A 17,222-nucleotide genomic window follows, 5' to 3' on the forward strand; every position below is an offset into this window, starting at 1 on the left:
ACCTAGATGGTGTTCCATTCTGCAACGTTTTCAGAAGCTTTGTGTTTCAGTTCCCGCTATGGGCCTCCATCCTGAAGTCTCCTGGTCCCAGGTCCCTGGTCTTCTGCACCACCTCAAGTTACGGCCCTGGTAGGAGATGAAGGTAAATCCAAAATGTTTGGAAGAAGGAGCAAAGGACTGGGCGCAGGATGCAACTTTGGGGTGGATACTTCTCATTGTCTACTGTATGTTTTATAGGGAATTGTTCTTCAGTTGAGTGACTGTCCTGGTTGCTATATAAACCAGCCGTTTCCTGTGTCCTGTGGAGGATACGTGCTCCCATGAAGGGTAGCAGAGGCTTTATCATCATCCATAAAACTTATCAAACATTGGGTTAATGTTTAAGCTCGGGGTGATAAGCGACATTTGCTTCTTCGCTGGAAACGGTCAAGCCCAGCTGCCTGAATTCCCCACAAGGAAGGATACAAGGAGACCTGAGATACAGACGCTCCAGCCTGACCCAGCATGGAGGCTTCTCCAGACCTTCATCCCACCATCCCTGAGGATGTAGAACCTGAGATTGATGAGACCTTACAAGGACAGACCCCCTCCGAACTGGATGTAGCAGACCAGCAGGCATCACTACATGATAAGGATCCATCACCACATCCTGGGCCTGACTCTTGTCTCACCGACATGGATTGTCCCATCTGTTTCAGCAGATATGACATCTATAGGGTTCCCAAGGAACTGTCCTGCAAGCACAACTTCTGTGCCGTCTGCCTTAAGCTGCTGATCTGTAATGAACTGGGTACTTGGCGGATCATTTGCCCCATCTGTAGGGCCCCTACCCCAGTTTTTGGTGGACTTGTACGCACTTTGCAAAACCAGGAGTCACTTATGAGCAGACTGGAGAACCCTAAGCCCAAAGCTGAGGTTTTTGAGCCTTCTAGGACACCAGAGGTGGCTGCAAGAATGGACGGCCATGACCAATGCGACCCAGGGAATGATGAGCGCCATGGCAATCTGAGAATTGCGGCTAGAAGGCTTGTCATACTTTTGTTAATTTTGCTCATTCTTCTCATTATCATCATGCAGTTTCTTTACACGGGGATCATGAAATGGGTTTTGGGGTTCACCCTCGGTGTGGTTGTGATTATCACCGTCCTTCTCTGCTTCAATCCGAATTGCAGGATGAACTTTCCCCGGGCGGACAATCAGCAAATGGACAATGATGTCTCACCTGTGTGATGTATAGACTGAAACGCGTGGGCGGAAACGCATTGGTTTAAAGCTCAATATTTGCATTGAAATGCGTCAGAAGTCTCAGACATAGACTGACATTTCTTAGCATGATGAATAGATGACTATGCTAGGGTCATACACAACCTGAAACGTATTAGCTTGCATACTGACTGACTCGTGATGTCATTACATGAATGAACTGAAATGCGTCCATGGTCTAAGTCTACCTTATATCCATTCTAGTATACAAATAGGTTATATTAGCCTTATTATGCTTCACCCCAAACTTCAAGATGAGTCTGGACAATATTGTCTCATCTGTACGATGGATTGAAACGCGTCTGTCTGATACATAGACTGAAACAAGTGGGATGAAAGGCGGCCCTTTTAGGCCAATGAAAATATATTGTGATGCAAAAAAATTGTAAATTGTATAAAAAAAAATCCATTTTAGTTGCCCAACCAAATTGCAGCTTTAGTTTTTCAGGCGCAGTATACAAAATGAAAGCTGCACTGTGATTGGTTGCCATCAATCTGCCCCTAAATGTGTTTATTTAATAAAGTCACGCATATACTATAACCATAGCGATCAGTGACCAATATTCCTATAAGCTGGCACAGGATTGGTTGTTTCAGCTTTCTTCCTGTATGGCGTCATTTTCTATTTTAGTGTTTTGTATCTTCTGTATGTCTATAAAAGAAAGCAAATGCAATAAAATAAAGAACGAAGAAATTTTGCAAACATTCCTGGTTACAAAGCTCTCAGTTTTTGGCACACAGATAGTATGCAGAGCTATGTGTAGTGCACTTTTGTAGCTATGTGTTACACGCTTCCTCCCATGCCAATAGTCATTGTCTCATCCATAGGGTCTTCTATCTGGAATGACCATTTGGAAGGGTTCAGATGGAAGACCCTATGGATGAGACATAGCTAAATGACTATTAGCTTGGAAGGAAAAAGATGGCGCCTGGTGCCCATCGCTGGGACATAGATTTCCTTGTAGATGGTATTATATGGGACATGGGAAAGTAGGAGAGGAGTGATAGTGCCCATTGTGGTACCGTAAGGGGCAGTACAAAAATCTCAATGGTACATATAGAGGGTTTGAGAAAATAATGGAAAAACACACTGTCAGGGTGAATTCACACTGAGTAAACGCTAGCTTATTCTGAACGTAAAACACGTTCAGAATAAGCGGCGTCTAAAGCAGCTCCATTCATTTCTATGGGAGCGGGGATACGAGCGCTCCCCATAGAAATGAATGGGCTGCTTCTTTCACTCCGTGCAGTCCCATTGAAGTGAATGGGGAGTGCCGGCGTATACGGCAAGCTCTGCTCATGCCGGAGCGTACACGCCGGCACTCCCCATTCACTTCAATGGGACTGCACGGAGTGAAAGAAGCAGCCCATTCATTTCTATGGGGAGTGCTCGTATCCCCGCTCCCATAGAAATGAATGGAGCTGCTTTAGACGCCGCTTATTCTGAACGTGTTTTACGTTCAGAATAAGCTAGCGTTTACTCAGTGTGAATTCACCCTCAAGTTGAATTCTTCCTGACACACCAATCATCACCGACAACGCCTCCTTTATACTCCCATAGAATATATCGCTATTAGGAAGGTTTATTTATTAATGTCTACTGGTTCAATGATCACATCTCAGTATGCAAAGACTGACAAAACAAATAGAGATAAAAGAAGCTGTGGCTGAAAGTCAAAGCTTGACGCAAGGGACAGAAGAACTTTACTGCATTATAGCCAAAAACACAAAACTACAGCCCTCCTCAAAATACTGCAGACAGATGATACTTTAGGGGCACTAGTATCAGTGAAAATTGTCCGGTGTGCACTGCACAAGCATAATATCCATGTAGGTGCTGCAATTGCCTAACTAAAGTCAAGCTTTGACTTTCAACCACTGTTGCTTCTGTTTAAGGATGTTTTGACAGTTTTTGCCTACTGAGATGTAATCATGGAACCAATAGATCTGGACACAGCCATCAACTGGGGTGACAGACACCCCTACCAGGTACACAGAGTACCTATCACACCTCTAAAACAAACAATATAATTTTTAGAAAAGCGCTAGAGTAATAAAGTTTATAGACAGTGATGTAATTTGTTACTGGGAAAAAGGGTGATACTGGTGACGGCAGGTTCAGGTATCGTATATCTGAATACCTTCACCACACAAGGTGGATCTCCACACTTTTTGACAAAGAAAGTTGATTTAACTACTGAAGCAGATTCCTCGAGAATTTGTTCAGGATTTGGGATTTTCTGAGATTGGGGTTGTCCTTGATTTGAAGATAATTGATACTTATGACCTACCCATAGGATATCAGTATGAGATCGGTCAGGCTGCTACACCTGGATCCCATCCCAATCATCTATCTCACTTGCTGGTAGGGTTGAGCGATCGGGATCGGAAAAGATCGGATGCCGATCGGCGATCAAGCAAATTTCACAATTGGCTGGAAAATGATCGGAAATTGGATTTTGAAACCTCAAGATCGGCTCAACCTTAAAAGTGACTATTCCCATAGAGAAGCATTGACTAGGGTTGAGCGATCGGGAAACATCGGATCCTGATCGGCGATCGAGCAAATTTCACGATCGTCTGGAAAACGATTGGAAATCAGATTTTAAAATCGATCCTGAAATCTCAAAATCGCCTCAACCCTACTTGCTGCAAGTCATATACTATGTATACCGCTGGAAACAGCACTGCTGATATTTAACCCCTTCCCCCCACAGGCATTTTTCTATTTTTGTTTTTGACTCCCCGCCTTCCAAACCCCGTAACTTTTATATTTTTCCATTCTCAGAGCCTTACGAGAGCTTACTGTTTGCGGGACAAATTATTCTTCCTAATAGTACAATTTAATATTCTGTATAATGTACTGGAAAGCTGGAAAAAATTCTGAATGGGGTGGAATTGGGAAAAAAGTGCATTTGTGCGACTTTCTTATGGGTTTCGTTTTTATGGTGCTTACTATGCAGCCAAAATGATGTCTCCTGTATGCTAATGATTGCCATGATTTCGGGATTGCAAATATATATGGTTTTATCTGCATTTTAACACATAAAAAAAATCCAAAATTTTGCAAAAAAAAAATATTTTTCTTAGAGTCGCCATATTCTGACACCTATAACTTTTTTTTGATTTCCGTGTACGGGGATGCATAGGTCGTCTTTTTTGCAGGGCCAGATGTACTTTTTAGTTATACTATTTTTCGGAAGGTCTATTACTTTGATCAAAAATAGTGCGAAAAAGTGAAAAAAACTGAAGGGTGCATGCACACGATGTCACGCAGCACTGATTCTTGCACGATAACTCGTGTACGGTTCAGCGCTGCAAAACAGAATCCCAGTGACTTCAATGGGTTCCGTTTAGCGCGCGTAACACATTGAAATCAATAGGAGGCTTTTTAACCCATTGATTTCAATGTCTTACGTGCGCTAAACGGAACCCATTGAAGTCACTGGGATTCTGTTTTGCAGCGCTGAACCGTACACGAGTTATCGTGCAAGAATCAGTGCTGCGTTACATTGTGTGAGTGCACCCTAAGACCGGGCGTTTTTGGGCACAGGGGTACCTAATGTGTACACGCCCGATTTCAAAACAGTGAGAGTCTATTGGGCGATTCATCTGGGATGAAAAAATAGGACGTCTTATTTCTGACTGTTTTTTCATAGATCTCAAGTCTGATGAAGAATCCACGAAAATGGGCTCCCCATCCGTTTTCATGACCGTTTTTTACAACGGCCGAATGACCATAGTCATAGTCGGTGTCTGGTAACGGTCCGTCCCTGAGCTGTCCATCATCTCATGTCCTGAACTCCTGCCACTGTCCACCTTAAGAAGAGTCCATGAGACCCGGTCAGTGCCGCACCTCCCATGAGGCGACCCGAAGCAAAAGCTTCAGGCGGCACTTTGCCGGGACCCCCCGGGGGGGGGGGGGCGTTGCAGCATTTTTGCTGACCTAAGGGAGTCCAGGATAAGCTGTCCTGGTCCGGTTTAGCGTCACCGTCTCAGCAGCCCGGCACGGGAAGCGAGCGGTGGATTGGGGAGGCCCTGTGGACGCAGCGCTGCTCCAGCGGCCTCCCCTCACGCTCATGCAGAGAGCAGGTCCTCTCCCTGCCTGCTAATGCCGCCCGGCCCCCCTTCACTCCACCACGCCCCCTCCTCCTGGGGGGGAGGGGCATCTTTCTGTCATCCGCCTCAGGCGGCATAAAAGCTAGGTTCACCCCTGGACCCGGTCAGTATCCCAGATCCAAGATTGGGTGGTGGAAGATGGGGTGTCTGAAACTTTGTGTCCCCCCCATTTACACTGAACTTGTCGCTCAAAGTTGGGCATTGGTAGTGGTAATACCCCCTTATTCACCCTGGTCTAGAGGCGTCCATATACCAGAGCCTTCAGGGATCACAATAGCAATGTCCTATCTTTCATAGGATCGGTCGGGGGTGACTTTCATCCCCCTGACATTAAGCTGCTTCCATTCTTTCTGGAGGTGCGCATTTGTGAACCGACTTGCTGTTTCCAATGACAGCAACATTTTGTAACTTTCGATGAGGACTAAATCTCATCTCCTATAGTCATAGGAAGCAGGGTGATAACCAATAGCACTGCCCATATACCCTCCACCCAGCTTTTCCAGCATCCTGAATCATGCCATGCATTTATTCATCCCCATTTCTAGTAATACTCCATAACAAGGTAGATTTGCCCTTCAGTATTCTAATATAGCAGGGTAACGCCCCCTGCAGGTGACATTAACAACTCAGTTGTCACCCAACTTTTCCAGGAACAGACATCATAAGGGTTGTAGTGACTGAATGACTCCAATGATTTATTATGCAAACAGTAGGCGTCCATCTGCAGCTACAGCAGCACCAGGCCGGAAGTGTCCCGTCACCACAGCAACCCTCCCCGGGACTCAAAGTCCGTCTGCCAGCTCACTGCCGAACTTACGCAAGTCCCTCTATTCTACAAAGCAGCGTAACTTGCGTAGTGAACGTAACTTTAGTCAGAGCCGTTAGTGAGTAATGTTACGCCAAGAGCGTAAGGTTGGTATTCGCAGAAATTTACGCTGATCCCGTAGATGTGGCCTGGTCGGTGTATGACAGAGGGCTCGGTGACTGGCGCTGGCCTGGAGCGGGTCGTGGCTCGGGTGAGAGGCTTGTTGTCCCTGTGTGATGATGGGGGTTGTAGTACTGCTGTGTGGGCTGTAGTGCTCGGCTCTGACAGGAAGTGACGAGGAACATGACTACGCTATAAGGTGGCGGCGGCGGACAGGCTCCTCACAGCTGGGTGCAGGGGGTGGAGAGGTGCAATGTAAACAGTATACAGTCACCTGCTGCCGCCATATTTACTGCTATAGTATTGGGCTCCACCCTCACCTGGCCCCGTATAACAATACATATGGCGCCAGGGGAGGAGACACTACAACTCCCAGGAGGCCCTGATATCTCCTGGTTGTAGTATCCTAAACCCCGGATAGTCACAGGTTGCATTGCACTGACCTATACAGAAGCAGGCTGTTGGGCATGCTGGGAGTTGTAGTTCCCCAGGCTCCAGAAAGTCATAGGTTGCATTGCATTGACTTATACAGGAGCAGGCTGTTGGGCATGCTGGGAGATGTAGTTCCCCAGGCTGCATAGAGCCATAGGTTGCATTGCATTCTTATACAGAAGCAGACTGTTGGGCATGCTGGGAGTTGTAGTTCCACAGGCTGCACAGAGCCATAGGTTGCATTGCATTCTTATACAGAAGCTAACTGTTGGGCATGCTGGGAGTTGTAGTTCCCCAGGCTGCACAGAGCCATAGGTTGCATTGCATTGACCTATACAGAAGCAAGCTGTTGAGCATGCTGGGAGTTGTAGTTCCCCAGGCTGCATAGAGTCATAGGTTGCATTGCATTGACTTATAGAGAAGCAGATTGTTGGGCATGCTGGGAGTTGTAGTTCCCTAGGCTGCATAGAGCCATAGGTTGCATTGCATTGACTTATACAGAAGCAGACTGTTGGGCATGCTGGGAGATGTAGTTCCCCAGGCTGCACAGAGCCATAGGTTGCATTGCATTGACTTATACAGAAGCAGGCTGTTGGGCATGCTGGAAGTTGTAGTTCCCCGGGCTGCACAGAGCCATAGGTTGCATTGCATTGACCTATACAGAAGCAAGCTGTTGAGCATGCTGGGAGTTGTAGTTCCCCAGGCTGCATAGAGCCATAGGTTGCATTGCATTGACTTATACAGAAGCAGGCTGTTGGGCATGCTGGGAGATGTAGTTCCCCAGGATGCATAGAGAGGTTGCATTGCATTCACCTATACAGAAGCAGGCTGTTGGGCATGCAGGGAGATGTAGTTCCATTGACTTATACAGAAGCAGGCTGTTGGGCATGTTGGGAGTTGTAGTTCCCCAGGCTGCACAGAGCCATAGGTTGCATTGCATTGACCTATACAGAAGCAAGCTGTTGAGCATGCTGGGAGTTGTAGTTCCCCAGGCTGCATAGAGCCATAGGTTGCATTGCATTGACTTATACAGAAGCAGGCTGTTGGGCATGCTGGAAGTTGTAGTTCCCCAGGCTGCATAGAGCCATAGGTTGCATTGCCTTATACAGAAGCAGATTGTTGGGCATGCTGGGAGTTGTAGTTCCCCAGGCTGCATAGAGCCATAGGTTGCATTGCATTGACTTATACAGAAGCAGGCTGTTGGGCATGCTGGGAGATGTAGTTCCCCAGGCTGCATAGAGAGGTTGCATTGCATTCACCTATACAGAAGCAGACTGTTGGGCATGCTGGGAGATGTAGTTCCCCAGGCTGCATAGAGAGGTTGCATTGCATTCACCTATACAGAAGCAGACTGTTGGGCATGCTGGGAGATGTAGTTCCCCAGGCTCTAGAAAGCCATAGGTTGCATTGCATTGACTTATACAGAAGCAGGCTGTTGGGCATGTTGGGAGTTGTAGTTCCCCAGGCTGCACAGAGCCATAGGTTGCATTGCATTGACCTATACAGAAGCAAGCTGTTGAGCATGCTGGGAGTTGTAGTTCCCCAGGCTGCATAGAGCCATAGGTTGCATTGCATTGACTTATACAGAAGCAAGCTGTTGAGCATGCTGGGAGTTGTAGTTCCCCAGGCTGCATAGAGCCATAGGTTGCATTGCATTGACTTATACAGAAGCAAGCTGTTGAGCATGCTGGGAGTTGTAGTTCCCCAGGCTGCATAGAGCCATAGGTTGCATTGCATTGACTTATACAGAAGCAAGCTGTTGAGCATGCTGGGAGTTGTAGTTTCCCAGGCTGCACAGAGCCATAGGTTGCATTGCATTGACTTATACAGAAGCAGGCTGTTGGACATGTTGGGAGTTGTAGTTCCCAGGCTGCACAGAGCCATAGGTTGCATTGCCTTATACAGAAGCCGGCTGTTGAGCATGTTGGGAGTTGTAGTTCCCCAGGCTGCACAGAGCCATAGGTTGCATTGTCTTATACGGAAGCAGGCTGTTGGGCATGCTGGGAGTTGTAGTTTTCCAGGCTCCAGAAAGCCATAGGTTGCATTGCATTGACCTACAGCTCTGGAAAAAACTAAGACACCACTGCAAAATGTTCATTTTCTCAGATTTTTCTCATCATTTTTATATTTTTGAGTAAAATGTACATTGTTCTTTTATTCTATAAACTACTGACAACTTGTCTCCGAAATTCAAAGCAAAAAATTTTGTATTTATTTGCAGCAAATGAGAAATCGTCAAAATAATAAAAAAGAAGCTGCGCTGTCAGACCTCAAATAATGCAAAGAAAACAAGATCATATTCATTTACAAACAACAATACTAATGTTGTAAGGCCTCGTTCACATCAGTGTTCGTATTCCGTCCGGGAGAGTCCGCATGAGGACCCCCCCCCAAACGGAATACCGAACGCAACTGCAAGCTCTGTGCCAGTGAAAGCACACGGACCGCATAGACTATAATGGGGTCAGTGTGTTTGCCACCAGATCTCTGCAGGGATCATGTGGACAGGGAAGTAGTTCACAGTCTACTTTCCTGCCTGCATGATTCGTGCGGCAAGCACACGGACCCCATTATAGTCTATGGGGTCCGTGTGCTTTCACTGCACAGCGCTTGCAGTTGCGTTCAGTAGCAGATGTGAACGAAAGGTAACTCAGGAAGATCAGAAATCAATGTTTGGTGGACTAACCCTGATTTTTAACCCCAGCTTTCACGCGTCTTGGCTTTCCACCAGTCTTTCACTCTATTTTTGGGTGACCTTATGCCCCTCCTGGCACAGAAATGTAAGCAGTTCTTCTTAGTTTGATGGCTTGTGACTATCCATCTTCCTCTTGATCACATTCGAGAGGTTTTCAATGGGGTTCAGATCCGGAGCTTGGGCTGGCCATGACAGGCTCCTTGATCCACACATTGACTGACCTAGTTGTCGCGAGGCGAATCCGCCTGAAGAATGAGCATGTCGCTTCTTTTTTCCGGGTGCCGGAACAGACCGCTCCTGGAAAAAAGAACTGACCGGCTCCCATTGATTTCAATGGGGGTTGTTTTTTTAGTCAGGATTTTGAGGTGGTTCTATATAGATGGCCCCAGTCCTCCAGGGCGAGCGTCGTTCCCCTTCTATGTCATCCACATGCCGCAAGCACCTAGAGATTCCTCTATAGTACAGCACGTTCTGCTATTACTGTTGATCAGGGATCGGTGACATTTCCTTAGGTTCTTTTATGGCCCCATGTTTACATTTACTAGTGCACTTATCGCGGGGGCCGCCATTAGCCATCTCATGTATTATCTGTGCAGTGTGTTTGTTATTGTGTGTATGGGAACTAACCCGTATACTTAACCACAATGGAAGGGTTGTTCTACATAGACACTTAGCACCCAGAGGTCGCCAGAGCAAAAATAATGTATGACATTTTTTAAATTAAAAAAGAAAAAAGTAAATATTTAAAAAAAATTTTTTAGGGGACTGCATTATAGTCTGTATGAGTGTACTACTATTGAGCTCTGCCATAGGCAGGCCTCAATGGCGATATTGCTATGGCAGGCTGGGAATATTGAGAAGGTTGCTGCTGTTCCTTTCACCTTATGAGACTGTTGAACTGAGCTGAGTGCTATATTCGGCTATCTCCATCAGTCTCATAGACTCTCATGTCTGTTCTTGTGACGCCAGCAGTCAGAGTTGTCATGGATATAATTAATACGTGTCGCTCTAGGTCAGTGATGATGAACCTTTTAGAGACCGAGTGCCCAAACTACAACCCAAAACCCACTAATTTATCACAAAGTGCCAACACGGCAATTTAACCTTAATAATGTGCAGATCCACAATTGCACACGATTATAGACCTGCAAAATATGGTCGTACGAATGGGGCTTTCTGCTCCACTGTGACCCCCACACAGTCCAATCTGCTTCACAGTGACCCCCACAAAGTACAATCTGCTCCACAGTAGCCCCCACACAGTATAATCTGCTGCACAGTGGCCCTCACACAGTATAATCTGCTGCACAGTGGCCCTCACACAGTATAATCTGCTGCACAGTGGTCCCCACACAGTATAATCTGCTCCACAGTGGCCCCCACACAGTATAATCTGCTCCACAGTGGCCCCCACACAGTATAATCTGCTCCACAGTGGCCCCCACACAGTATAATCTGCTCCACAGTGGCCCCCACACAGTATAATCTGCAGCACAGTATCCCCCACACAGTATAATCTGCTGCACAGTGGCCCCCACACAGTACAATCTGCTCCACAGTGGTCCCCACACAGTATGTTCTGCTGCACAGTGGTCCCCACACAGTATGTTCTTCTGGACAGTGGTCCCCACACAGTACAATCTGCTCCACAGCGACCCCCCCCCACAGTATAATCTGCTCCACAGTGGTCCCCACACAGCACAATCAGCTCCACAGTGGCTCCCACACAGTATAATCTGCTCCACAGTGGCTCCCACACAGTACAATCTGCTGCACAGTGGCCCCCACACAGTATAATCTGCTGCACAGTGGCCCCCACACAGTACAATCTGCTCCACAGCGACCCCCCACACAGTATAATCTGCTCCACAGTGGCTCCCACACAGTATAATCTGCTCCACAGTGGCCTCCACACAGTACAATCTGCTGCACAGTAGCCCCCACACAGTGTAATCTGCTCCACAGTAGCCCCCACACAGTATAATCTGCTCCACAGTAGCCCCCACACAGTATAATCTGCTCCACAGTAGCCCCCACACAGTATAATCTGCTGCACAGTCACCCCCACACAGTATAATCTGCTCCACAGTAGCCCCCACACAGTATAATCTGCTCCACAGTAGCCCCCACACAGTATAATCTGCTGCACAGTCACCCCCACACAGTATAATCTGCTCCACAGTAGCCCCCACACAGTATAATCTGCTCCATAGTGGCCCCCACACAGTACAATCTCCTCCACAGTAGCCCCCACACAGTATAATCTGCTCCACAGTAGCCCCCACACAGTACAATCTCCTCCACAGTAGCCCCCACACAGTATAATCTGCTGCACAGTGGCTCCCACACAGTACAATCTTCTCCACAGTGGCCCCCACACAGTACAGTCTGCTCCACAGTAGCCCCCACACAGTATAATCTGCTGCACATTGGCTCCCACACAGTATAATCTGCTCCACAGATGGGTGCCCAAAGAGAGTGCTCTGAGTGCCACCTCTGGTATCTGTGCCATAGGTTTGCCATCACGGCTCTAGGTACAGCCCCTTAGATTAAAACAGATCTACAGGTTCCTAAAAAAATGATCCCTGTACACGTCCTGCTGAGCTTGTGCCGCACGCAGCAGCCAATCTGAACAATCAGAGCTGCAGTGTAAAGCCTAGGGAGTGAGGGCACATTCTCTGCAATGAGTCAAGGGGGGCAAATTTTCGACACTGGCTTGAGACATAAAGTTTTCGGTATTATGTTGCGACCTCTTCGGTGCTTGTCAGTGCGGTCCTTCATTACTATTCCTGTATTTGCAGACGAGCCGACGGCGGTGACATCATGCAGGACGAATCGGACGGAGGCCGCAGGGCAGCGCTGCTGGGGAGGTCGCTAAGTGAACCGGCACGTTTCGCCTACGCGGGGCTGTGCGCAATATCACTAGCTCAGCTGTACCCCGAGAAGGAACAGAGGTAATGAGTGACTTATTTCGGGTGGTTCTCCCGCAGTCTATACACTGCCGTATACTCTATGTTGTCCTCTCTACCCAGGGAATTCTGCAGAAAGTTTGTGGAGGATTTGGTGCAATGGCTGGACCTGTGCCCCTCAGTCATCCCCGCCATGGAGGCGTTCGGCAGTGGCCTGGGCGGGGAAGGGACGGACACATTCACTCATGTTCTTCAGGGAGATTCAGTCATGAAGAGCAACCCAACCATAATCACTCAGGTAGAGCACGTCGCCACATTGTGTGTTATGTATACACGTCATATCTCTATTGTCATCGTTGTCATTGAATAGGAACAGCTGAGAGTTAGTTGTTTCCAACAATCCTAAACAGTCTATACTGCGGGATTGGGGCACCCTATGATGCCCAGAACTATTATATCTAATATATGGAGTGTCCCTGCGACCTTTAGCTTGGAGTTCTCTTTTATGAATATAATGTCAGAACTGCAGTGAACACTGACACCTGGACAAAGTTGAAGTTGGAGAGGGTTGGGTGGTTTTCCAGGCTTTCAAATGAAGATCAGTGAGGGTTCGATGCCCTATGTGAAGTGACAGCAGTGCTTCTGCTTCACAGGCCATGTGACCTCACATTCATCAGTCACGTGGCCGTTCGCAGTTCAGTTCCATTCAAGTGAGTTGGAATACCAAGCACAGCTTAGTCATCCATTATCTATTACATACATTACAAGATTCCAGGTTCTTATTACCTATGTTGATCTTTCCGCCCCCGTTGTAACGTCATGTCCTTCTCCTTTATTTCAGGATCTGGTGTCTTTCTGCCTACGAGATGGTGAGTTCTTGGATGTCTTGATGATGATGTAGACATTAAAGGGGTTATGCCCTTATGGACACTTGTCCCCTATCGAAAGGAAAGGGGATAAGTTTGAGGATACTGTGGATCCAAGCATTGGGACCTTCATAATAAGGGGAATAGGGGTTTAAAATCCCCCATGCCTCCTCTTTGTGAATTGAGTGTCAGTGCTTGCGTGACCGGCGCCCCATATTAGAGACTGGAGACTCCATTCACAAGGAGGAGGCACAGTCCTTCCACTCTCCTCATCGTTGGGGGGTCCCGGCGGTCAGACCACCAATGCCCTGAAACCTATCCTTTATCCTGTGCATAGAGGATAAATGTCCCTAATAGCACAACCCCTTTAAAGGGCTCCTTTCATTGGATACCCTTTTTTCTGACTAACATGTAGGAACAGCCATAAGAAAGGCCATTCTTCTCCTACCTTTAGATGTCTTCTCTACGTCGCCGTTCGGTAGAAATCCGGGTTTTCTTCGGTATGCAAATGAGTTCTCTCGCAGCACTGGGGGGCGTCCCCAATGCTGCGAGTGAACTCTCCAGCGCTGCCTCCATCTTTTTCTGGAACGCCCTCTACCTGTCTCTTCTTCCGTCCTGGGTTTCAATCTTCTAGGCCTCCAGCAGAGCCGCCTGCGCATACTTGGACCACAAGAAAATGGCCGCTTACACAGTAACCTGTGTAAGTGGTCATTTTCTTGTGGCTGCTTATGCAGTAAACTGGTGTAAGCGGCCATGTTCTTGTGGCCGCGGGCATGCACAGTTGGCTCTGCCCAAGGCCTAGAAGATTGAGACCCAGGATGGAAGAAGACACAGGGAGATGGATTCCAGAAGAAGATGGAGGCGGCGCTGGAGATTTCTCTGGCAGCATTGGGGACGCCCCCATTACTGTTTGAGCGTCGAGGACCGCCCCCAGTGCTGCAAGAGAACTCATTTGCATACAGACGAAAACTGGATTATATACAGAATGACGACGCGGAGAAGACATCTAAAGGTAGGAATAGAATAGTCTTTCTTAAGGCTATTTCTATGTGTTAGTCAGAAAAAAAGGGAATCCAATGATAGGATCCCTTTAAGCTGGCCGTCTTCCATCTCACAACCCTGTCAGTATTTTATCTGTATTTCTGACTGACGAGACGCTGATGTCACCGAGCGGTGATCGTACGGCACGTTGTAAAACGTTGCGTCGGCGGACGCACCAGATTGTGTGATATAAAAGCTAGTGCTAATTCCAAAATCCATCTGTTTTATCTGATGAAACGGCAGTCGAGGAGATTGTCGTCTTTTATGTGTCCCTATAAACGGAGCAGCCGCTAATGTGAGCTGTGACCTAGTGAAGGGCGAGGGATTTGTATCTACAGAGATTGAAGGATTAGATAAACACAGCTGCTTTTTTCCCCAGAAACAGCGCCACTGCTGTTCACAGGTTGGATGTGGAATGACATCTATAACTGCAATACCAGGTATGAACCATAGACAGGTGTGGCACTGTTGAGGGAAGGAAGAAATCAGGTGTTTATTCACATGTAGCTCTTTGTGGCTGCGAATTGTTCTCAAAGTGAGCAGAACTGTAGCGACATGTGAACAAACCTCAACACCGGACATTGTCTTTAATAGGGTTTTGTCATTACAAACAGTTATACTCTATCCATAGGAAGGTTAGTGTCAGATTGCTGGTGGCTCGACTGTGATCAGGAGAATGGGGGCCTATAAGCCCCCCTGTGTCCTCCATGTGGATGAAGCGCGGAGCTCCATTTACTTCTATGGGGGTTCCAGAGATTGCAGTCCCCCATTCTGGTCACTAGGGGGTCCTAGTAATCTGACACTTATCCCCTATCCTGTGTCTGTCATGACAAATTCCCTGTAAGGTTGGAGGGATAGTAGAGATGGTCTGGACACCATAAAGGGGTCTTCCACTCAGGTAGTCGGGGTGGTGGAAATAAATCCCGCTCTGTCCATGGCGTGGCTTGTGAATTGTCTCTGTATGTGCAGGGTACTACGACGCCCGGAGCAGAGTACTAATCTCCCACGTCTCCTGGCTGCTGCGTGTCCCCCCAGAAACCATGGAAATGAGTGAGGAGTCCATGATGGAGAGTCTGAAGAAATACACCGAGGAGCCTTCAGAGTAAGCACTGCTTAGCCGAGACATGCCGCAGATTTCTTGTAGACGTTTATGCAATTGAGAAACGGTCTCATCCCTCTAAATCTGCTTGGTGTTGCAGCAAGGACAGAGGTTTTTGCAAAGCCCATTCAGCAGACATTTCAGCAACACATCGGCTGCATGTGAATACGCCCATGTAAAATCTACCCCTATACCTATGTATAAAGGTCAATGCACAAGTTTTTTTATGCACAGTGACCCATTATATTGTAATGGCCCCACACACACATCCAGGTTCACACTTGCGCACGTGCCCGCTTTAGGCAATCCTGCTGGGTTTCCGTCTTCTGCAACGAGAAACTGGACAGGGGACGGAAACCCGGCGGTCAGTTTTCAAACCCATTCACTTGAATGGGTTTGCAAAGTGACCGCTTGTTTTGTGCCTATCCGCGGCAAAATGTTGTTTTTTTTTAACTGGACACAAAGTCGGACATGCAGGACTTTGCGTTCCAATAATGGCCCGAACAGGCACTAAACGCTCATTGGCGGTCACTTTGCAAATCCATTCAAGTGAATGAGTTTGAAATCTGACCGCCGAGTTTCCGTCCCCTGTCCAGTTTCTCGTTGCAGAAGATGGAAACCCAGCAGGATTGCCTAAAGCGATTGCCTAAAGCGGGCACAGGCACAGGTGTGAACCCGCCCTTAGCAGTATTTTTCTGCCTCGCCTGCCAATACCCTTTACTATTTTACTATTATACACAATACCTGTGTAGCTGGTGTCATTTCCTCGCCCGTGTTGTTCACCCCTACCCTATTTTTTTGGCTAGGGTTATTGTTTCTTTATAGTGTTGTGTATACTCCTTAGAAATCAATACAGTCGCCATTGATCGCTGTGTTATCCATGTTATGTTGGTGGGTGGGTGGGTGACTATATACAACCACATACACAATACACCCACAAATAGCCATATCATTGACTGTAGATGAGGCAGCCTTGACCTCCACTACTTATACAGCGCCTGGGCCCCGTAGCCTTGCCGGATGTGTCTGCTGCAGCCATATTGGTCATCCTGCACTGATACGATGGCACGACATCCCAGTGTATAGTAAAGCGGCGGAGTCCTGTCTCCTCACACATCCTGCCGAGGCCCTAAAGCCATAAACATGAGGTATATGTTGCCCAAACTCAGTAATTTAGTGGGACTGGACAGGGGATAGGCCATCAATATTAGAAAGTGGATATCCCTTTAAGCCCTCCATACACTAAGCTTTACTTCCATATGGCTGTATACCTTCCCTTTAATCAAAGGTGGCTCAGGTCAGAGGTTTATGGAACACAATAGGATGCTATCTGTTGTTTTTTTTTCCCTATTATTGAGTGATATTATTGATCAGAAGGATGATTTATGGGGCATGTTGTGCGGAGACACGAAAGTGACGAATATGACCCAATTTTAGTATGGACAATAGTAATAACTCTAGACTCTGCCCCAGATTCGCAGGTTGCACATCTACAGATCTACAGGTCGGCCCCATTTGCTGTCACTAGTCCATACATGACTACCCGCCTCTAGATTTCACATGCCAGGTCTTAGTCTTCTGCAATGTGGATTTCATATCTATGCTGCAGATGGAATGTGGAATAAACATGTTTATACCCAGCAAATGTGCATTAAAAATCATGTGTGTGTATCTGTACTGAGCCAATCCAGCGCTGTATGTTATATGTATGTTATATGACCATTACTGATCTCTCATAATGACCAATAACATTGTCTTTACTCACTGTGCTGCCACTGAAGGAGCCGCCGCCAAGGTGCGTAACTGTATGACCATATATCACTTCTCTGACATGTCTGTGTATGTATGTGCCTCAAAGAGCAGCTCCAGTCAG

At 47.2% G+C, this 17,222-nt stretch overlaps 2 protein-coding genes across 2 annotated transcripts in view; both read left to right on the forward strand.

The window, feature by feature from the left end:
• The first annotated feature begins 483 nt into the window (after nt 1–483).
• RNF186 (ring finger protein 186) lies at nt 484–1,230 on the forward strand. The gene has a single exon (XM_075278847.1). The coding sequence runs from the start codon at nt 505–507 to the stop codon at nt 1,228–1,230; it is 726 nt and encodes a 241-aa protein (XP_075134948.1). The 5' UTR covers nt 484–504.
• A 5,059-nt stretch (nt 1,231–6,289) lies between these two features.
• Nucleotides 6,290–17,222, forward strand: part of TMCO4 (transmembrane and coiled-coil domains 4) — a 28,121-nt gene continuing 17,188 nt past the window's right edge. Inside the window, exons 1-5 of the mRNA XM_075277900.1 lie at nt 6,290–6,398; nt 12,236–12,388; nt 12,467–12,641; nt 13,185–13,212; nt 15,220–15,352. Of these exons, the coding sequence (XP_075134001.1) occupies nt 12,258–12,388; nt 12,467–12,641; nt 13,185–13,212; nt 15,220–15,352 (467 nt within the window). The 5' untranslated portion in view covers nt 6,290–6,398; nt 12,236–12,257. The remainder of the gene's footprint in view (nt 6,399–12,235; nt 12,389–12,466; nt 12,642–13,184; nt 13,213–15,219; nt 15,353–17,222) is intronic.

Source organism: Leptodactylus fuscus, chromosome 6 (assembly GCF_031893055.1).
Source record: "Leptodactylus fuscus isolate aLepFus1 chromosome 6, aLepFus1.hap2, whole genome shotgun sequence".
Lineage (NCBI taxonomy): Eukaryota > Metazoa > Chordata > Amphibia > Anura > Leptodactylidae > Leptodactylus > Leptodactylus fuscus.

What these genes read in the sequence shown, in the direction of transcription:
- RNF186 (XM_075278847.1), top strand. Translation starts at nt 505, where the DNA reads ATGGAGGCTTCTCCAGACCTTCATCCCACCATCCCTGAGGATGTAGAA.